Here is a 17,650-nt window from a genome sequence, read left to right as displayed (position 1 = left end):
ATGTCTAAGACCCCTAGTATACACATAGCACAAAGCCAAAAAAAAAAAAACTCTTTAAGCTGTGTTGATTCATTTTAAATGTCAAAAGAGTTTTGTGGCTCCCATTGTCTTCTTTATTTTGTGAAAACGGGTCACAATGGCTCTTTGAGTGGTAAAGGTTGCCGACCCCTGCTGTATTGAGTAGTTATAATTATATGCTTTTACTTGTAATTGTATTGAGTTTGTAGACCCCGAGAAGACTAGTGGGTTGTTGTGGCAACCAGCTAATGGGGATCCTTAAGAAAAATAAAAAATCTAATAAAATCTAAGGCATATTACGCTACTGCATTATATTGCTGGTACTTAGAAGCCAAGTGTTTACCGTGGTGGTACTTGGTTAAAAAAAAAAAAAAAAAAAGGTTTGCGAACCAATGCTAGTCAATCACAGCACTGTAGTTGTGTTTCACCATGTGGAGAGATGGAGCCGACAGCGGTCCTGCCCAAGATGGCGGCCAGGAGGCGGAGAATGCAGCGGAGCGGAGAGGCAGGGCACGCCTGGAGCGACACTGCAGCCATCAGAGTCAGGTACGTAAACAACACACCTGCTCTCAATCCCTGCATCTTCTGCTGCAGCATAAAAGGGGAGAAGGAGGAGCAATCGTGGCAGAAGTAAGAGAGGAAACGACGGACAACAAAGACGACGAGAACGACCCACAGCAGGAGTCGGGAACCTTTTGGGCTGAGAGAGCCATGAAAGCTAGATATTTCAAAATGTATTTCCGTGAGAGCCATATAATATTTTTTAACACTGAATACAACTAAATGTGTGCATTTATAAGTAAGACCAACATTTTTATAGTATAATAAGTCTATTATTTTTTTTAATAACATTGTTATTCTAAAGCTAACCAATAATAAATATAATACTTATTACCATTAATGCGACTTCTTGAACAGGTGCGATAGAAAATGGATGGTTGGATTCAAATGCATGAGAATGTTTTTCAATTTGAACAATATTTTTAACACTGTGATTACCGGCGGAATTATTCATTACTTACAATGTTAAAGGCCTACTGAAACCCACTACTACCCACCACGTAGTCTGATAGTTTATAGATAGATAGATAGATAGATAGATAGTACTTTATTGATTCCTTCAGGAGAGTTCCTTCAGGAAAATTATAATTCCAGCAGCAGTGTACAGAGTTGAGATCAATTTAAAGAAAAAAGTAAAAAGTAAATAATGGGTGTTTAAAAGGAAACAAAATAGAGAAATATTACAAAAAGAATAAAAAACAAACAAAAAAAAAAACAATTGGAATAACAATATAACAGTAAAATAAGAATATAACAAGACAAAGTAGGCAGTAGTGACCATGTTATGAAAACGTATTGCACTGTTAATGTTTTGCATCCCCTGTCATCCTAATACCCCCCGCCCCCCGCCCCAGAGAGGAGTTGTACAGTCTAATGGCGTGTGGGACAAAGGAGTTCTTGAGTCTATTAGTCCTGCACTTGGGATGAAGCAGTCTAGAACTGAACAGGCTCCTCTGGCTACTGATAACACTATGCAGAGGGTGACTGGCATCATCCAGGATGCTCACTAGTTTGTCAACAGTCCTCTTCTCTGCCACCGTCAACAGTGAGTCCAGTTTCATTCCCATTGTAGAACCGGCCCGCCTGATCAGTTTCTCAAGTCTGGAGCTGTCCTTCTTAGATGTACTGCCCCCCCAGCACACTACCATGTAGAACAGAACACTGGCAACCACAGACTGGTAGTACATCCACAGGAGTATACATCAATGATGAAATATCAACATTGCAACACATGCCAATACGGCCTTTTTAGTTTACTAAATTGCAATTTTAAATTTCCCGGGACTTTTTTCTTGAAAACGTCGCGTAATGATGACGTGTACGGGTGACGTCACGGGCTGTTATGAATATGAGCGCTGCGTACGCACACAGCTAAAAGTCGTCTGCTTTAACGGCATAATTACACAGTATTTTGGATATCTGTGTTGCTAAATCTTTTGCAATTTGTTCAATTAATAATGGATAAGTCAAAGTAGAAAGACGGAGTATGGAAGCTTTAGCCTTTAGCCACACAAACACTCGGTGATTCCTTGTATGTCAACCAGCAGGGTTCAGCGAGAAAATTGTGGTTAAAAAGTCGCCACTTACCGGATATCAGCTGAGCGTGTGCCTCCCGTACAGCTGCCGTCGACTTCCCCGAGACACCGCGCGTCAACAACCGGTCGTGGACGTACACTTCCGACTATCAGGTACTGTTAAACTCACTAAAACACTAGCAACACAATAGAAAGATAAGGGATTTCCCAGAATTATCCTGGTAAATGTCTCTAAAAACATATGAATCCGTCTCAATGCAACGCGATTGCAATCGCGTTTTGTTTTTTTTTTCTAGTCCGTCGCTATCAATATCCTCAAACACAAATCTTTCATCCTCGCTCAAATTAATGGGGAAATTGTCTTTTTCTCGGTCCGAATAGCTGTTTTTGTTGGAGGCTCCCATTAAAATCAATGTGGATATATGAGGAGCCATCAACATGTGACATCATTGTCTGCGACTTCCGGTAGAGGCAGGGCTTTTCTCCAGTTGCGAACTTTATCATCGATGTTCTCTACTAAATCCTTTCAGCAAAAATATGGCAATATCGCGAAATGATCAAGTATGACACATAGAATGGACCTGCTATCCCCGTTTGAATAAGAAAATCTCATTTCAGTAGGCCTTTAAGCAATGTCAGGTAAGATTTATCTGAGAACCAGATGCAGTCATCAAAAGAGCCACATCTGGCTCTAGAGCCATAGGTTCCCTACCCCTGACCCAGAGGAAGACGAGCCCCCGCGGAAGACGCAGCCACCGGCCACCAAAAGGCGCCCAGAGACGAGCAGGTTTGACTCTTGTTTATTGTTTCAATAAACCTGTTTTGGTTCCAGTCGGTCGTGTTGCGATCTGCTGCTCAGATCTTCACGTGTTTGTTTTTTCATTCTCTGTCTGACCCGTTTATTTCCTGTTTTTATCCATCACTATGGTTACACATCAGTCCACCTGTTAGTCTCGCCCCGCACACCTGCTAATAATTATCACCCTCCTATTTAAGCTCACCTTTTCTGTTCACTCATTCTCGGATCCTAATTTGCCCACGCGCATCAGTGACGACTCTCATCATTCGTATGTATTTTCTCGCTAGCTCTCACGCCAAGCCACTTTATTGTCTAGCTTTCATGCTAAATGTTTTGTTTACTCTTTCTCTTTACACCAGTATTTTTGTTCATAGACTTTTGTTATTAAATAAATACCTTATATCTTACTTTTGCTGTGTTCTGCTTCGACGCATCCACGGGAAAACCACACCGGCATTGCCATGCCGAAGAAGAGTCCTCACAGTAGGATCCGAGCATTAAAGAGTTTTTCCGCGTCTGGCAACCACGAGGAGACCTTCGACGAAGGCACATGGAGGGTATTCCGAGCGATGGAGGCTGAGACTCTCCGATGCAATCCAGACGAAAGCATGATGTGGGACCTGGAGGGAAGACTGGTTCCGATCGATGCTTCCGGGAGCGGTGAGTTTCCCTCCCGCAGCGCTCGCGCTCGTCCGCGTCGGCGGAAGCCGCGAAGTATGGCTTCGTCGGGCGACAGAGCCTTTCCCACTCCATGTCTCCCTCCTCACGAACACAGCAGCCTACAGTCGGCACACAGGACCCCTACACCATTGTTTGGGGACCCAATAACACACTTTGCTAACAGTTTTACCGACTGGGCAAATTCCCAACTTGTGTCCCGCGCAGATGACGTCATTTCGTCGACGCCCCCCGGTGGCGCGGGCCCGTCCTCCGATGATGACGTCATCAACAAGGAATTTTTAGGGGAAGATTCGTTTTCTCAGCCATTTTCAAATGACAATAACATTAATAATAAGATACAAAAGTATCAGGATATTTTTTCTTATTATTCTAGTCAACCTCAGTCACCTAGTTTTTCTTCTAACCCACCGTTTAAACCTCATTCTCTGCCCAAGTCCAAAGTTTTTTCTCCCTTTTCAAAGGGACACTCTGGACAATATAGAGGGGAGGGGTCTGCCTGCCTCCAAACCTCCCACCACCCTCCCTTATGGTCAGTCCCTGACCACAGGGAACGGGTCTGGGATTCCCGTCTGGAGGGGGGGGCTACGGCCTATAGCTGTGTTGCGGAGGTAGGGCAGACGCTACCTCTTCTTAAAACTACTAAGCCTCCTAGCCCTCCACCTGTTTTTCCCCTGGCCAAGTCTCAACGGCCTTGTAGACCTCCTCCACCTGTTTTTCCCCCGGCCAAGTCTCAACGGCCTTGTAGACCTCCTCCACCTGTTTTTTCCCCGGCCAAGTCTCAACGGCCTTGTAGACCTCCTCCACCTGTGTTCCGTCCGAACCCTAGTCCTTACCCAAGTTCTTGTCCGAGCCCCAGTGTTACTGTAAGTCCTAGTCTTTGTCCTAGTCCTTGCCCGAGCACCAGTTTGATTGTTAGTCCCAGTCCTTGCCCAAGCCCTAGTTTGACCGTTCGTCCTAGTTCTTGCCCAAGCCCTGGTATGACTGTAAGTCCTGGTCGTTGCCCAAGCCCTTCTCAAAGCACTAGTGTGATTGTAAGTCCTGGTCCTCTCTCAAGTCCTTGCCCGAGTCCTAGTGTTTGTCTTATCACTCATCATAGTCCTAGTCCTGCTCACAGCCAGTCCCCTAGTTCTCCTCGGCAGACCCCTGTGCCTGCTCCTCGGCTGAAGCCGACACCTGCTCCTCGGCTGAAGCCGACACCTGCTCCTCGGCTGAAGCCGACACCTGCTCCCAGTCTGGTTCTCACACCAGCACATGACACTAACCTGGTTTTCACGCCAGAATTCGACTCTCGCCTGGTTCACACACCAGCAGCTTTTTCGGGCCTGGTTCTCACACCAGTTTTGAACTCTAGTCTGGTTCTCACACCAGTTTTGAACTCTAGCCTGGTTCTCAAACCAGCACTAGACTCCCACCTGGTTCTCACACCAGCCTCCGACCCAGAACTGGTTCTCATACCAGTTACAGACTTTAGCCTGGATCTCACTCCAGCAACAGCTCCAAAGCTGGAGCCCACTCCAGTACCAGCTCCAGAGCTGGAGCCTACTCCAGCACCAGTGTCGACGACGGGGCTGGAGCCCACACCAACGTCGACAACAGGGCTGGAGCCTACAACTGTGTCGACAGGGCTGGAGCCTACTCCAGTACCAGCTCCACGCCGCCAAGCGCCGGTACCAGCTCCACGCCACCAAGCGCCGGTACCAGCTCCACGCCGCCAAGCACTGCCGACGACTAATACGCCTGCCTCTACGACGTCGCCGTTTGCTTCTACGCTGATGACTCCTGCGGCTCCCAGGCCGCCTCCGACGACTCCTGCGGCTCCCAGGCCGCCTCCGACGACTCCTGCGGCTCCCAGGCCGCCTCCGACGACTCCTGCGGCTCCCAGGCCGCCTCCGACGACTCCTGCGGCTCCCAGGCCGCCTCCGACGACTCCTGCGGCTCCCAGGCCGCCTCCGACGACTCCTGCGGCTCCCAGGCCGCCTCCGACGACTCCTGCGGCTCCCAGGCCGCCTCCGACGACTCCTGCGGCTCCCAGGCCGCCTCCGACGACTCCTGCGGCTCCCAGGCCGCCTCCGACGACTCCTGCGGCTCCCAGGCCGCCTCCGACGACTCCTGCGGCTCCCAGGCCGACTCCTGCGGCTGCAGCACCCGCATCATCCTCGCCAGCTGCACTCGGGCCTGCTTTGGCTGCAGTCCCCGCACCTTCGTCTGCTGCTTCCAAGCCTGCTGGGATTTCGGTGCTGAGGCGTCGTCCACCACGTCGATCACGGGCGTGGCCTCTGCGAGGTCATCCTCCTCGCCAGACACTCCCTCCTCCATGTCGGCCACGGATGTGGCCGTGCCCGGGTCGTCCGCCTCGCCGGGCACCTCATCCTGCGATGCGGCCACTAATGTGGCCTTTTCGAGGTCGCCCGCCAAAACTTTTTCGGCAGCAGCGTTCCACCCGCCGCCGCCACATGATGTGTCCTCGGTGGATTCGGGGACATGCGATCTGGCGACCCTCCACCGTGGACTCCCTCAGCCCTCCCTTCGTTTGTGAACTTTCTGGTTTTGGGGAGGGGGTTCAAGTTTTTGTTTGTTTTTTAAGACATCTGGTATCTGTCTTTTGTTGGGGGGGAATACTGTTGCGATCTGCTGCTCAGATCTTCACGTGTTTGTTTTTTCATTCTCTGTCTGACCCGTTTATTTCCTGTTTTTATCCATCACTATGGTTACACATCAGTCCACCTGTTAGTCTCGCCCCGCACACCTGCTAATAATTATCACCCTCCTATTTAAGCTCACCTTTTCTGTTCACTCATTCTCGGATCCTAATTTGCCCACGCGCATCAGTGACGACTCTCATCATTCGTATGTATTTTCTCGCTAGCTCTCACGCCAAGCCACTTTATTGTCTAGCTTTCATGCTAAATGTTTTGTTTACTCTTTCTCTTTACACCAGTATTTTTGTTCATAGACTTTTGTTATTAAATAAATACCTTATATCTTACTTTTGCTGTGTTCTGCTTCGACGCATCCACGGGAAAACCACACCGGCATTGCCATGCCGAAGAAGAGTCCTCACAGGTCGTGCCAATTTCTAGCACGACCTCCTTTCCTGCTCGTCTTTGCGCGCCTTTCGGTGGCCGGTGGCTGCGTCTTCCGCGGGGGCTCATCTTCCTCTGGGTCATTCTCGTCGTTTTTGTTGTCCGTTGTTTCCTCTCCTACTTCTGCCACAATAGCTCCTCCTTCTCCCCTTTTATGCTGCAGCAGAAAATGCAGGGATTTAGAGCAGGTGTGTCGTTACGCACCTGACTCTGATGGCTGCAGTGTCGCTCCAGGCGTGCCCCGCCTCTCCACTGCATGCTCCGCCTCCTGGCCGCCATCTTGGCCAGGACCGTTGTTTGTCCTAGCCCGCTGTCGGCTCCGTCTCTCCACGCACTACATTAGAACAGAACTACTTATTTCATCTATTTTCTTTGACATTTTTAATAAATACATTTTTTGTTTATTTTGTGTTTTGTTTATTTATGGTTGCATTCAAATAAAGAATTGTGTTGCTCTTACACACAGTGTCATAAGTGTTTGGTGTACATATTGATGTACTTTATTCTTTGACAGGTCAGAAATGTGTCAGAAACTATATGTACTATTTTCCATAAAAATATATCATGATAATACTGAGTATTAAAAGACCACAACTGTTCAATTGTCCTTTGTGAACATTAGTCGTAAGATTATTGCAGCTACATAGGATTTGTCAGCAGGCTGCAGTAAAGCCTTTGAAAGACAGTTTTTAAATCTGCACAGGAAAAAAAAACATGTATCTACATTGAGGAATTGCATAGGAATTTCACAGACTGAGTTGCCAGAACACAATATCGGAGTCGAAGGAGTAAACAGAAGCAAAACTCATGGTTATTGACGGTTTCTTTCTGTCCAGGCGAAAGAAGTTCACTCAGAAGGCTGATGGCTGGCTCTCCTGGCAACCCGTCCCAGTCGGTCCACAGCCACGCTCTCGAAGGCCCTCCTCATGAGAGGGTGCTCCTCCAGAACCTCGTTGAAGCTGTCCACGCTCAAAGAGTAAAGCCGACAGTACGTTTCCGCCACGACGCTGGCTGTGCGTCGCCCTTGCGTCAACAGGCAGATCTCTGAAACACAAAAGTGTTGTAATACCTGCCCGATGTGTTTTAATACGCACCAATGACTACCCCCAAAATAGGCTCCGTCGCTGAGTCTTATTCCCTTGCTGCCCTGTGGCGCCACCACCACGGTGCCGTGCTGGATGAAGTACATTTTGCGACCCAGCGTTCCCTCCCTGATGATGAAATCTCCGGGTTGGAAGACCTCAAAGCGCAGCTTGGTCAGGATGACGGTCACAAAATGAGGGTCGGTGTTGGCGAATAGGGGCATGTTGGCTACCAGGCCTCGACAGTTGTAGCTGACAATTTCCTAATAAAAAGTAAGTACAGTGTAAAAAAATATTAATGACAGTGTAAAATTATTGGGTATTCAAAAGGGCCCCCCCTCACTGAAGTCATCCTTTCTTTTTTTTTTTTTTACTTTGAACGCTTTAATTATAAGATCAACTTCAGCTTGATCTGTCGATTATAAGATATTATTTTCACGTGTTTTTGGTTGTTTTGTGCCAGTTTTGTAACAAAAACATTGTTTTTATTGCAAACACACAACATATGCAATATTAGATGGATTAGATTAGATAGTACTTTATTTATTCCGTCAGGAAAATTACAATTTTCAGCACAATCCCATTCAAGATCAAACAAATATTACAGGGAGACAGAACAGGATCGCTGACGGGTCTGCCGACTTCCAGCGGCCCTTACAAAAAAGATGATATACAGGTAAACAAAGGGGGGGGGGGAATCGGAGAAAATATTAGAAGATTAAAATAAAATAAAAAAATCGGTCTTAGCCTGGGCCCTGGAGAGGGGGTGCAGACTGAGGCCAAGGAGAAAAAACAACTCATAGCCATAGTACACATCCCTCTTACATGTCTGTAAGAGGGAAACATCAAACATCAAAGAACACAGAGGACATTAAAGACATTAAAGCAGCAGATACAACCAGACACTTCTACATACAGCTATGAATGAAAACTAAAAGAAACATATACACTGGCGGCCTCTGCAGAGTTCCACGCAATCGTCTGCTGGGGAGGAGGGAGCATGGCCAGAGACAGGAGCAGACCCAACAAAGCAACCAAGACAACCGACTCCACTCTTGGCCAGTGTCCAGTCCGCATGGATGAGCGATGATACGTCCAAGGAGACTGAGGTGTCCGACAACTGCTCACCCAGCCAAGACACCGCGAAGCCTCTCCGTCCCAGCGCTCAGTGCTAGCTCTGCAGCCCTATCCCCTCATCCGCATCTCCTCCAGTCCCTCCAAACCGACTCCGGTGTGGCAGACATCCAGCAGCTGGTCTCCATGGCCAAAAGGCTCCCGGGAGGCAGATCCAAAAGTCCACAAAAAAAGCACCACAGAGGTCACGAAAGTGCCACCCCTTGTCACACAGTCCCAAAGGGTCCCGGACCAAAAGGCAAAAAAATATAATAACACATGAAAACAAGAGGGAAACACAAAAGGATGACACAAGAGCACAGAGCTCCTGCCAACAGAAGCCACTACAGCAGCGCCATCTTGGAAAACTCCAAATATTTCCCCCAATAAATATTTCAAAGTAGAATACTTGATGTCAAGTAATTGGCGCATAACATTGGTTTTTAATTCATTACTATTTTTGAAGGACAGTTTAAAAAAAAAAGATCACACTAAAATGATTGGGGATCCAAAAGGGTCCCACTCATAAAAGTGTGAGAAAAAAGTCAGACGTTTTTTTTTTTTACTCTAAAGTCTTAGATCTCCAGATCAACCTAAGATCTATTCGTCGATTATAGGTTTTTATAAAGTTGTTTTGTTTGTTTGGTTTATTGCTTAAACCAAACAAACAGGGCATACAATGTATGCCCTTTTTGTCCCAAATTTTTTTTTTTTTTTTTTAAATAGCAAACACACAAAAATATGCAATATTTTACCTAATAAATATTTCTTAGTGGAATACTTGATGTGAAATAATTGGAGCCCTGAATAGGTTAGGGTCAGGGTTCAATTATTATTTTCTTAGCAATGACAGTTTAAAAAAACCAAAAAAACACTAAAATTCTTGGGGATCCAAAAGGGCCCTCACTCATTAAAGTGTTAAAAATAAGTTATATCTTTAAAAATGTCAACAATCCATCTGTCAATTATAAGTTTTAATTATTTTGGGGGGGGGGTTGTTTTTTTATGCCATTTTCGTCAAAGAGAATCGCAAACACCCAAAAATATGAAATATTTTTCCCAATCAATATTTGATGTGATGTAATTGGAGCCTTGAAGAGATCAGTAATTTATAACAACATTGGTTTTTAACTCATTACTATTTTTAAAGGACAGTTTTAAAAAAGATCCCACTCTGGGATCTAAAAGAGTCCCACTCATAAAAGTGCAAGAAAAGAGTCTGTTTATTTTTCACTCTCAATGCTTAAATCTCCAGATTAACTTCAGATCTATCCATTGATAATAGGATTTTATAATTTTTTATGTTTTTTTTTTTTTTTTTTGTTGGTTTGGTTGATGCCCTTTTTGTCAAAAAAAGTCATCCTTTTTTTTTTTTACTTGGAACGCTTAAATTAGTAGATTAACTTCAGATCGATCTGTCGATTGTAAGTTATTTTTTTTTATTTTTTGTTTGTTTTGTGCCAGTTTGGTCAGCAAACACACAAAATATGCAGTATTTTTTCCAATAAATATTTGAAAGTGGCATACTTGATGTGAAATATTTGGAGCCTTGAATAGGTCAATGATCCATAAAAACATTGATTTTTTTTTTGATTTTTTTTCTAGCAATGCCAGTTTATAAAAAATAAGACTATAATTGTTCGAGATCCAAAAAGGGCCTTCACTCATAAAATTGTTTCAAATAAATTATACTTTTTTTTAATTAAGTTTTTGTATTTTTTACTTTCAACACTTAAATCTTAAGATCAACTTCAGATCTATCCATGGATTATAAATTTGCATTATTTTTGGAGGGTTTGTTTGTTTGTTTAATGCCATTTATGTCATAAAAAACTGCAAACACACAAAAATATGAAATATTTTTCCCAATAAATATAATTGGAGCCTTGAATAGGTCGATAATTTACAACATCATTTGATTTAAATTCATAATATTTTTGGGCAATGACAATTAAAAAAAGAATCACTAAAATAATAAGGGATCCAAAATGGTCCCACTAACAAGTGTGAGGAAAAATACATAATTTTTAAAGTCATCCTTTTTTTTTTTCAACGCTAAAATCTCCAGATCAACTTGAGAACCATCCAGTTTTTATTTTTTTGTTTGGTTTATGCCCTTTTTGTAAAAAACAAATAGAAAAAACAAAAATCATTTGTTTTTATAAAACAAACACAAAATATGCAATATTTTCCCCAATAATTATTTTAAAGTGCAATATTTTATGTGAAGTAATTTGAGCCTTGAATAGATCAATAATTCATAACATATATTGTTGGAGCAATGACAGTTTTGTATTTTTTTCACAGTAATCAAAATTGACTGTAATATTCCAACAAACGGCCGGTAAAATCACAGCAATTAATTGTCATTTCACAGTACGATACTGTAATCCCAATCTTATCACAAAACAGCGCTGTAAATTCTAACTGACTTGTCCCTTAAAGCAGTGGTTCTCAAATGGGGGTATGCGTACCACTGGGGGTACTTGAAGGTATGCCAAGGGGTACGTCAGATTTTTCAAAAAATATTCTAAAAATAACAACAATTCAAAAATCCTTTATAAGTATATTTTTCGAATAATACTTCAACAAAATATGAATGTAAGTTTATAAACTGTGAAAAGAAATCCAACAATGCAATATTCAGTGTTGACAGCTAGACTTTTTGTGGATATATTCCATAAATATTGATGTTAAAGTTTTTTTTGGGAGGAATAAAGGTTTAGAATGAAGTTCATGAATCCAGATGGATCTCTATTACAATCCCCAAAGAGGGCACTTTAAGTTGATGATTACTTCTATGTGTAGAAATCTTTATTTATAATTGAATCACTTGTTTATTTTTCAACAAGTTTTTAGTTATTTTTATATCTTGTTTTCCAAATAGTTCAAGAAAGACCACTACAAATGAGCAATATTGTGCACTGTTATACAATTTAATATATCAGAAACTGATGACATAATGCTGAATTTTACTTCTTTATCTCTTTTTTTCAACCAAAAATGCTTTGCTCTGATTAGGGGGTATTTGAATGAAAAAAAATGTTCACAGGGGGTACATCACTGAAAAAAGGTTGAGAACCACTGCCTTAAGGGGTTCGGTGACTACAATGCACACTTTTGTCCAGCAGATAGCGGTATGCTGTTAAAACAATAGCGATGAAGAAAATAAAATTGTTGCCACATTAATTATTACTTTGTTTAAATTATAAGAATATAATGAACATGAGAAAATCGTAAACATGCTGGAGCTAGGAAAACCAGAACAATCTCTCCTATATCGTCTTTGTTTTTATTTTTTGTCTTAATGGTTGAAATGTGTTTTTATTTTAATTATTCATTAATGTTTTTAGTTTGTAGATATTTTTTTCAAATTATTTCCTAGGTATATATTTAATAAAAAATGTTTTCTTGGTTTCGTTACGTTGATGCAGTCACTTGTTGCTAGGCAGAATTAATAGGCTGTTACCAGTACGCAACCAACGGTCTTTGACCCTAAATGGGTGAAGTTCAAACTGTGGTGCAAGAACCAATGCTGGTACGTGGCCTAAATCTAGTGGCCCAATGATATACATGATATATATAGCGCTCTATTTAAAATGGAATATTAATATAGTGTTGCACCTCTTTTAGCGGATCACTGAGCTCTCCCAAGATGCTGTCTTCGTCGAACATCTTGCCTTGGAATCGCTGCTCATAGTAGTCATGAATCTTCTGCCTGACATCTGCTGGCAGCTTATGGAACGACATGTACTGCTCCACTTGCTTGTACTGCGAAAATGACAAGCATATTAAATCAAAACAAAATGCAGTACAATAGGATTGTGCCAAATGAGACACATTTGCCACCATATGTGGTTTATTCCACTAGACAGATAATATTAAGTGGATTACAAACATATTAGCAATTGGTTTTAGCAAACTGCCATCCTGCTATTATGATGTGGGGGGAAGGCCGATTAATGCATTTTTATAATATTAAACACAACTGCAACTACTGTACAACAATATTCATATTAACCATACTTTGGCACATAAAACACATCAATTAAGGGTGAACCATTTATTGGAGGGGGGTTTTGTGTTATCTTGCATTATCTGCACAAATGCATCTGTAGTTACTGTATATTCGCGAGGGACACGCAGAAAATAATGGATGAATGGATAGATTAAAAAATATAATATTTGTACAATATAACTATAACATCCTTGTTGTGTTAAAATTAGTGCTGTAATTTGAAAAAATCAGATTAAATACACTTTCAAATTTGGATTAATTTAACAGGTTATTCCTCGCGTGCATGATTTAAATCAGGGGTCACCAACCTTTTTGAAACCAAGAGCTACTTCTTGGGTACTGATTAATGCGAAGGGCTACCAGTTTGATACACACTTAAATAAATTGCCAGAAATAGCCAATTTGCTCAATTTACCTTTAACTCTGTTATTGTTAATAATTAATTATATTTATCTTTGTGGAAACACTGATCTTCTTAATGATTTCTCACAATAAATATATGTTTTTGATGACATGTTTTAAATAGGTTAAAATCTAATTTTCTTTGTTAGAATATAAAACAAATTGAACCAATCTATATTTCTAACAAAGACAAATCATTATTTCTTCTAGATTTTCCAGAACAAAAATTTTAAAAGAAATTCAAAACACTTTGAAATAAGATTTAAATTAGATTCTACAGATTTTCTAGATTTCCCAGAATATTTTTTTTGAATTTTAATCATAATAAGTTTGAAGAAATATTTCACAAATATTTTCCTTCGAAAAAACAGAAGCTAAAATGAAGAACTAAATTAAAATGTATTTATTATTCTTTACAATAAAAAAATAAATTTACTTGAACATTGATTTAGATTGTCAGGAAATAAGAGGAAGGAATTTAAAAGGTAAAAAGGTATCTGTTTAAAAATCTTAAAATCATTTTTAAGGTTGTATTTTTTCTCTAAAATTGTCTTTCTGAAAGTTATAAGAAGCAAAGTAAAAAAAATAAATGAAGTTATTAAACAAGTGAAGACCAAGTCTTTCAAATATTTTCTTGGATTTTCAAATTCTATTTGAGTTTTGTCTCTCTTAGGATTAAAAATGTCAAGCAAAGCGAGACCAGCTTGCTAGTAAATAAATACAATTTAAATAATAAAGGCAGCTCACAGGTAAGTGCTGCTATTTGAGCTATTTTTAGAACAAGCCAGCGGGCTACTCATCTGCTCCTTACGGGCTACCTGGTGCCCGCGGGTGACTTAAACAAAATTGGAAACAAATGCAATTTTTTGTCAGTATGTCAAACAGGAAAATATTTTGTAAATGTTTTATTTGAATGCACGACATTTATTGGCTCAAAACGTAGTAAAAGTAATTGGCCAGTGAGCGTGATCAATCTGCATATACGCGTGATTAATGCAAAAAAAAAAAGGGATTATTCAGGCGAGTAAACTCATTCTTTTTTTACATTGTATGGTTAAAATATAGTACAAGTATTTAAAAAAAAAAATCTGCACGGTATTTTGTTGTTAGGTAGTAGTTTTTTACCCAACTGGAGAGCGCACCAGGTATTTATTAAGCGTATAGCATTTACTAGATGGAAGTGGGTTCTTGTATTATCTGCACAAATTAATTTGTAATTCTGTTGAAAAAAACACATTATATTAATTAAATATAACAATAATAACATTTATTTAATAATGCATGTATAGTATTTTTGATGGCATTTATTCACTCAACTGCAGGGAGTGCCAGGTAACTTATTAAGTGTAAATCATTTACTGGAAGGGGGTTCTTGTATTAATTCAACAAATGAATTTGTAATCATGTCTAGAAAAACATATCACCCTGATTAATTCATAACAATATATTTTATATACAAGTACTTGGTATTTTATTTTGGTAACGTTTATTTACTCAACTGCAGAGAGTACCAGTATCCCAGCAGTTAGCTAAAATATGATACAAGTCATTATTTTTTTTATTTACAATTTTCTGCAGTTTTTTGTCATTAGGTGTTATTTCTCTACTCAATTACAATATTGACCAAACATAACAATAACATAATTGGCAAAACTAAATTGGCCCTAGTGTGTGAATGTGTATATATATATACAGTGTGTATATATATATATATATATAGATATATATATATATATATATATATATATATATATATATATATATATATATATATATATATAAATATATCTATATATATATATATATATAAATATATATATATATATATATATATTTATATATATATATAAATACAGTGTATATATATATATATATATATATATATAAATATATATATATATATATATATATATATATATTTATATATATATATATAAAAAAAAAATATATATATATATATATACACACATATATATTCAAACATCCATCCATCCATCTTCTTCGGCTTATCCGAGGTCAGGTCGCGGGGGCAGCAGCCTAAGCAGGGAAGCCCAGACTTCCCTCTCCCCAGCCACTTCGTCCAGCTCTTCCCGGGGGATCCCGAGGCGTTCCCAGGCCAGCCGGGAGACATAGTCTTCCCAACGTGTCCTGGGTCTTCCCCGTGGCCTCCTACCGGTTGGGCGTGCCCTAAACACCTCCCTAGGGAGGCGTTCGGGTGGCATCCTGACCAGATGCCCGAACCACCTCATCTGGCTCCTCTCGATGTGGAGGAGCAGCGGCTTTACTTTGAGTTCCTCCCGGATGGCAGAGCTTCTCACCCTATCTCTAAGGAAGAGTCCCGCCACCCGGCGGAGGAAACTCATTTTGGCTGCTTGTACCCGTGATCTTATCCTTTCGGTCAAAGGTCTAGGTGAGGATGGGAACGTAGATCGACCTGTAAATTGAGAGCTTTGCCTTCCGGCTCAGCTCCTTCTTCACCACCGATGATAGGTATATTGTCCGCATTACTGAAGACGCCGCACCGATCCGCCTGTCGATCTCATGATCCACTCTTCCCTCACTTGTGAACAAGACTCTGAGGTACTTGAACTCCTCCACTTGGGGCAGGGTCTCCTCCCCAACCCGGAGATGGCACTCCACCATTTTCCGGGAGAGAACCATGGACTCGGACTTGGAGGTGCTGATTCTCATTCCGGTCGCTTCACACTCGGCTGCTTACCGATCCAGTGAGAGCTGAAGATCCCGGCGAGATAAAGCCATCAGGACCACATCATCTGCAAAAAGCAGAGACCTAATACCGTGGCCACCAAACCGGAACCCCTCAACGCCTTGACTGCGCCTAAGAAATCTGTCCATAAAAGTTATGAACAGAATTGGTGACAAAGGGCAGCCTTGGCGGAGTCCAACCCTCACTGGAAACGTGTCCGACTTACTGCCGGAAATGCGGACCAAGCTCTGACACTGATCATACAGGGAGCGGACTGCCACAATCAGACAGTTCGATACCCAATACTCTCTGAGCACTCCCCACAGGACTTCCCGAGGGACACGGTCGAAGGCCGTCTCCAAGTCCACAAAGCACATGTAAATTGGTTGGGCAAACTCCCATGCACCCTAACGAACCCTGCCGAGAGTATAGAGCTGGTCCACAGTTCCACGACCATGACGAAAACCACACTGTTCCTCCTGAATCCGAGGTTCGACTACCCGGCGTAGCCTCCTCTCCAGTACACCTGAATAAACCTTACCGGGAAGGCTGAGGAGTGTGATCCCACGATAGTTGGAACACACCCTCCGGTCCCCCTTCTTAAAGAGAGGGACCACCACCCCGGTCTTCCAATCCAGAGGTACCGCCCCTGATGTCCACGGGATGTCAACCAAGACAGCCCCACAGCATCCAGAGCCTTAAGGAACTCCGGGCGGATCTCATCCACCCCTGGGGCCTTGCCACCGAGGAGCTTTTTAACTACCTCAGGAACTTCAGCCCCAGAAATAGGAGAGCCCACCACAGATTCCCCAGGCACTGCTTCCTTATAGGAAGACGTGTTGGTGGGATTGAGGAGGTCTTCGAAGTATTCCTTCCACCAATCCACAACATCCGTACCTCCATACATATATATATATATATATATATATACATATATATTTATATACATACATATATATATACATACTGTACATACACACATGTATATATATATATATATATATATATACATACATACATACACACACATATTATACATACTTTTTATATATATATATATATATATATATATATATATATATATATATATATACTGTAAACATATCTACATAATATAGATATATATGTATATATAATATAATTTTCTCCACAGTATTCCGTCCTTTGGTGGCATTTATTTACTCAACTGCTGAAATTATTAGGTACTTATTGTTATTGAGGTTTAAGTAAAGCAATTATTGGAGTTGAAAATTATATATATTATTTGCACAAATGCCTTTTTAATAACATTGAAGAATATCAAGGTAAAATGATATATCGTAATTATATAATGTTAGAATTGTTTTACACAGTAAAATAAACAGCAATATGGCCGGCGTCACAAATTAAAGTCATATGGTAATAGCCAGTGGTCTCAGACGCGCTGCCCATGGGCCAATTGCGGCCCGCGAGATGTTATTTTGCGGCCCCCACCTTAATCTGAAAGTTTAATGTAAGTGCGGCCTGCGAGTTTTATATGAATGCCGCTTGACAGCGTTGGGTTATTTGGGTCCAAAATGGCTCTTTCAATTTTCTGGGTTGCCTACCCCTGCGTTAGTGGTAAAGCGGCAAATGAGTGAAAGCGACACAAATTTTGCCATGGGGACGAGGG

The 17,650-nt window shown here is 41.3% G+C and overlaps 1 protein-coding gene across 3 annotated transcripts in view; it reads right to left on the bottom strand.

Annotated features, from left to right (window-relative positions):
• Nucleotides 1-7,154: 7,154 nt before the first annotated feature.
• The window catches only part of LOC133551124 (potassium/sodium hyperpolarization-activated cyclic nucleotide-gated channel 2-like), a 34,698-nt gene continuing 24,202 nt past the window's right edge, over nt 7,155-17,650 (bottom strand). Inside the window, exons 5-7 of one of the 3 annotated variants that reach the window (XM_061897490.1) lie at nt 12,497-12,643; nt 7,782-8,022; nt 7,155-7,721 (exon numbers count right to left, since the gene is read on the bottom strand). In XM_061897490.1, coding sequence (XP_061753474.1) covers nt 7,525-7,721; nt 7,782-8,022; nt 12,497-12,643 — 585 coding nt within the window. In that variant the 3' untranslated portion in view covers nt 7,155-7,524. Of the gene's footprint in view, nt 8,023-8,057; nt 9,096-12,496; nt 12,644-17,650 lie in introns of those variants that run through there. The other 2 variants (XM_061897489.1, XM_061897491.1) reach the window with 2 other exon arrangements.

Source organism: Nerophis ophidion, linkage group LG04 (genome assembly GCF_033978795.1).
Source record: "Nerophis ophidion isolate RoL-2023_Sa linkage group LG04, RoL_Noph_v1.0, whole genome shotgun sequence".
Lineage (NCBI taxonomy): Eukaryota > Metazoa > Chordata > Actinopteri > Syngnathiformes > Syngnathidae > Nerophis > Nerophis ophidion.
This window is presented reverse-complemented; position numbering and strand designations above follow the sequence as displayed.